We start from the raw sequence: 4945 nt of genomic DNA, 5'->3' as shown, positions 1-4945 counted from the left end.
CTCGGCCGTCTGCCCACCGGGCCAAGGAAAGCACTGTGAGCCTTGGTGGCCGGGCTGGTCAGCGCCATCTGGGCACTGAGCCAGCGAGAAAGGCGTCGTTCTCCACTGGCCTCTGTCTGCCTTCCGCCTCAGCCTCGCCTCTGCCTGGGCACCCCTGGTGCCCATGAACCTCCCCTCCGTGCCCTGAGCTCTGTTGCCATCAGCCCGTCACAATGGCCAGCAGCAGCAGCAGCAGCAGCAACAATATGAGAGGACTCATTGTGGGAAGAAGGTACCAACTGGTAAGGAAGATCGGGTCAGGCTCCTTCGGGGACATTTATCTCTCGGTTGACATCACTAACGGCCAGGAAGTGGCGGTCAAGTTAGAATCCAGGAGGGCCAAGCAACCCATCCTGCAGTTCGAGAGCAGGTGCTACAGGATTCTGGAGGGCGGAGTGGGCATCCCCCGCGTAAGGTGGTGTGGTCTGGAAAAAGGCTACAATGCCCTGGTCATGGACCTGCTGGGACCCAGCCTGGAAGACCGCTTCAATTTCTGCTCCCGGAAGTTCACCATGAAAACCGTACTTTTGCTGGCTGACCAGATGATCAGCAGAATTGAATACGTGCACAGCAAGGATTTTATACACCGAGACATCAAGCCACAGAACTTCCTCTTGGGCAGGGGACGTCAGAAGAACAAGCTCTTCCTGATTGACTTTGGATTGGCCAAAAGGTACCGCTCCAGCCGCACAGGGCAACACATTCCCTATAGAGAATACGCGTCCCTCACCGGCACTCCCCGATATGCCAGCATCAATGCCCATCTTGGTATTGAGCAGAGTCGCCGAGATGACCTGGAGTCCTTAGGATACGTCTTGATGTATTTCAACACCAGCAAGCTGCCGTGGCAGGCCCTGAAAGGTCCCACAAAGAAACAGCGCAGCGAAATGCTCACTGAAGTGAAGATGAACACTCCTGTGGACGTGTTATGCAAGGGCTTTCCCGCAGAGTTCGCCACTTACTTGAAATACTGTCGGGAGCTGACCTTTGACGAAACTCCAGACTACACCTATCTCAAGCAGCTCTTCCGCAACCTTTTAGAGACCCTGGGTGACCCAAGTGACTGCACATTTGACTGGACAGTGTTGGAGCAGAGAGCAGCCCAGCAGGCAGGTTCTTGTGCTGGGCAGGGTCAACAGTCACAGCCACCCCCCGATTTTCAAGCATGACCTGTGTGTCCGAAGGAGCAGAGCAGGTGGCAGGAGCAGCATTGGAGTCCCTCCAAAACTAGCCTTTTCAGGGCATATGTACACATTCACCTGTGCTTGGGGCAGCACTTACTGGTGTTAAAAGCTTAACTTCATTGCAAACTGGCTCTGCAGTATTGGTGCTTTTGTGTTGGGAGTTGTAATCTCTGCTTTGTGAATCTCAACTGAAAGAGTGAGTAGTGTGGCATACGATTTTCTCTTCTGTTTACCAAGTTGGAGAGTTAGCTAAGTGCTCAACATAGGCAAATGGGTTAGAAATTTTGATGTAACTTTTTTTTTGTAAGCTCTAAAGCTCTTTTATTCTGAAGTACACTGCTTTGAAATCTCATTTTGCAAGGAAGGAATGGAGCATCTGCAGCCACAGCTGTAGAGATTGTAAATGTACACCGTTGTGCATTCTTAGCGATGTTCCTCTACCTTAGGAGTTCCCAAGTTGTTCACTGAAACCATTCTTAACCTGCTCAGCTTCTGGGTTGGAAGGCTGATGACAGAGTAGCAAGGTCCCCGTGTTTGAACACATGAATGAGGACCTGCTTACCTGCGCTCGAAAGAGCAACAGCTGAGGTTGAGCCTTTCCTTACTTCATCCTTAGAGTACAGCTAGGCTGGTGATGAGTTTTCCAAATTTGTAGTCATAAGATATTCATTTATTCTAGTAAAACCTGGGAGTCACCAAGGACTTCCCGGTCATTATTAATTAACCCTTTTCAGGAGAGTGTTTTCAGATAAAATCATTCCATAGGTAGTCACCTTCTTTCACTTTCCGTTTTTAAAATGTGCTTGTGGATCTTTCTAGTTATGCGTTTTAAAAGTGTGTTCCTTTTTTGCTGATGGAGTAACATTAGATGAATGTATGCTTTGGTAATCGTTACTACTTAGAGACAATTTATTCTATTCAGGATTATAAGTGACTGCATTAAGGATGCTGACAGTGGTCGTCAGCTGTTGTGAATTGTAATTTTCATCTTATTGAGGGAGGACCCTTGGAGAGCAGCTTCTTTTCTTCTTGTCAGTATTAAAAAGGTCCAGTGGAGGGCCCGTTTAGCAGTCAGTGGTTGAAACGCCATGTGTCCTAATGGTGGCATTGCGTCCTAGCCTGTGTACACTGGTTTAAAAATGTACTGAAAGAATAAACAGATTAGAATTAATGTCAGTGTGTAAATTTAAATCTTTGTCAAAGCATTTGTTAGGAATAATGTACCACTGTAGTTTTAACAATCTGTTTTCAAATTTCTTGTATGCAGGTAAAATAAACATGTCTTCATTGCATTATTGTGTTTAGACCTGATCTTTATTCCCACTGACTTAATGTCTTCTACACTACTTGTTAAAATGTTCATGTAGTGAAGCATTAAGTCTTTGATGATAATGCAAATTAAAAATATTGCAAAAATGAAATGGGAATGTAAGAAAATATTTCCATGGATGTATCATTTCAACATTTCAAACGAGTATCCCTTTACCTTCTGTTTTGCATTTTTTTCCAATGAAAATACATTTAGCATAGATACAAACTTACACAATTAAACTTTTGGCAAAAGGACATGTACGTGAACATGTGGAGCACAACTGAGAGCCTGGAAATTAGCTCTGCATGTACATGGCCACTTAAGTTTTAAAATAGTACCGTTTCACTGAGTGCACAAAGTATACTTATCAAGCACTAGGTCTGAGACACACACTTGACTCTCCTTGAGGAAGGGAAAACCATCATTAACTCACGCCATTGCAAAACTTAACTGAAAATGGGTGATGCATCTAAATGTTAGTTCCTTAAGGTGAGAAAGCATAGAACAGATCATGTTCTTGGATTGGGATTCTCAAATATGTTTCATATGCAATACCAAGCAAAAAACATATGCACAAATATAGGAATTAGAATTTAAGAAAGATAATATTTCTGTTCTTTGAAAGACAGTATTCAGAGCTTTAATGGTAAATTTAAGCAGGAAGAGATGATTGTGCCTGAGGGATAAAGAGGCAGAAATGCAGAAACGTATAGATGCTCGATAGAAATACGTCACACAGGTTAAGTGTGATGTACTGTGCTCAGAGAATTGTTTGTTGACTAGTTGTCTCCAAAGAATGTACAGAAATGCAGAAGACCACGTAGAGTCACAGCACATTTTAAAGGTGGAAAAGTGGAAGGTTTGCTACTGTCAGTCTAAGACCCAGGACCAAAGAACACATTTCCTGGACTCAGCGCAGTAGCCTAGAGGTCAAAGTCCTCACCTTGAACACCCTGGAATATCATAGGTGCACTGGTTCTAATCCCAGCAGCCTCCCTTCCTCTCTAGCTCTGTTTCTGCCTCGAGTTGAGGAGTTGAGGATGGCCCAAAACCTTGGGACTCTGTATCCACATGGGAGACCTGGAAGAGCTCTTGGCTGCTGGCTTCAGAATGGCACAGCTCCGGACATTGTAGTCACCTGGTAGACAATCATTGGATGGAAGATCTTCCTCTCTGTCTCTCCTCGTCTGTATATATCTGACTTTGCAATTTTAAAAAAGTAACTCTTTAAGAAGCCAAAAGAATACTTTTCCCATAGCTGTGCCTGTAGGAGATGGCAACAGCTTTTCAGGCTCAAGGACCTTAATATCAAAATCCGTTCCAAGAATGCAGATGTATGAATGACGTTATAACACTTATTAATAGTGGTAGATACAACATATATATGTATATATTTATAAAACACATACAATATGTAATATATATTTTATAAATGTGCAATATATATTTTGTACTTTACAAATGTGTAAATATGTAAAATATGAATAAATATAAATAAAATATTTATAAAATATTATGGAATACATTGGTAACAGTTGTGGATGGAAATACAAATTTTGACAAAGCATTGATATTTAAGAAAATAATAAGATCTGTGAAAATTAACAAAGATATAAAATTGAAATTATAAGAAAAATATATATTTTTAAAAAGTTCATGAAGGTCATGAAGTAATTGATGAAATACATGCAGTTGTAAATGTGTTCATTTCTAGGAATTAGCATAGTCACTGAAGATAGGATATCGTTCGTTTAAGGTGAATTTTGTAAAATCAATAATCAACTGCTAACCGTTATCCAAAACAGAAATAGGAAAGGTGAATTGAGGATATGCATGAATATGAGAGCAGTTTTCAACAAGGAATGTATAACTGAAGGAATACAGTATAAATAATATCAATGAAAAATAAATAGAAGTACTGTCCATTTAAGAGGAAGTATATTAAGAATTTTGCCGCAAAGCAGGCATCAATACCAGGTTCATATTTGACCCTAAGAAAACCATGTATTCACTGAAAATCAGCACAATAGTTACTTAAACCATCTAATTACACAACCAAGAATATGTAAATTTCTTGCCTGCCATGTGCTTCTATTTGTATCAATACCTACATCTATGTATAAGATACTATTGCGACACAGATATGTCTTTTCCTTATATGCGTCATATAGCTACCTTTGTAGTATAATTCTTCAGTGGGCAATTACGGTTTAGCTCAAATGTCATATAAAACCTAAAATATTTGCTATTTCTTGCATTATCATAATGTTTTCCTTTTGAAATACACGATGTTCTCTAAAGGCAAATGCAGTGAAGTTAACACTGAGTTATCAAAAAATCCTAAACTTATGGATGTAATAACATGTAATACATGTAATAACATGTTAAATCATATAATCTACATTATCTT

At 40.8% G+C, this 4945-nt stretch overlaps 1 protein-coding gene across 1 annotated transcript; it reads left to right on the top strand.

Annotated features, from left to right (window-relative positions):
- Window positions 1–212: 212 nt before the first annotated feature.
- On the top strand, window positions 213–1208 carry LOC121169448 (casein kinase I-like). Its single transcript, XM_041000047.1, has one exon. It carries the CDS (start codon window positions 213–215, stop codon window positions 1206–1208), a length of 996 nt encoding a protein of 331 aa, XP_040855981.1.
- The last annotated feature ends 3737 nt before the right edge of the window (window positions 1209–4945 follow it).

This window comes from Ochotona curzoniae, unplaced genomic scaffold (genome assembly GCF_017591425.1).
Source record: "Ochotona curzoniae isolate NIBS_2020 unplaced genomic scaffold, NIBS_Ocur_1.0 scaffold_1852, whole genome shotgun sequence".
NCBI classification, from domain to species: domain Eukaryota; kingdom Metazoa; phylum Chordata; class Mammalia; order Lagomorpha; family Ochotonidae; genus Ochotona; species Ochotona curzoniae.
Note: the sequence above shows the minus strand (reverse complement) of the source record. Positions and strands in the feature narration are given on the sequence as shown.

Excerpts from the sequence above, each read along its gene's own strand:
- LOC121169448 (XM_041000047.1), top strand. The coding sequence starts at position 213 with ATGGCCAGCAGCAGCAGCAGCAGCAGCAACAATATGAGAGGACTCATT.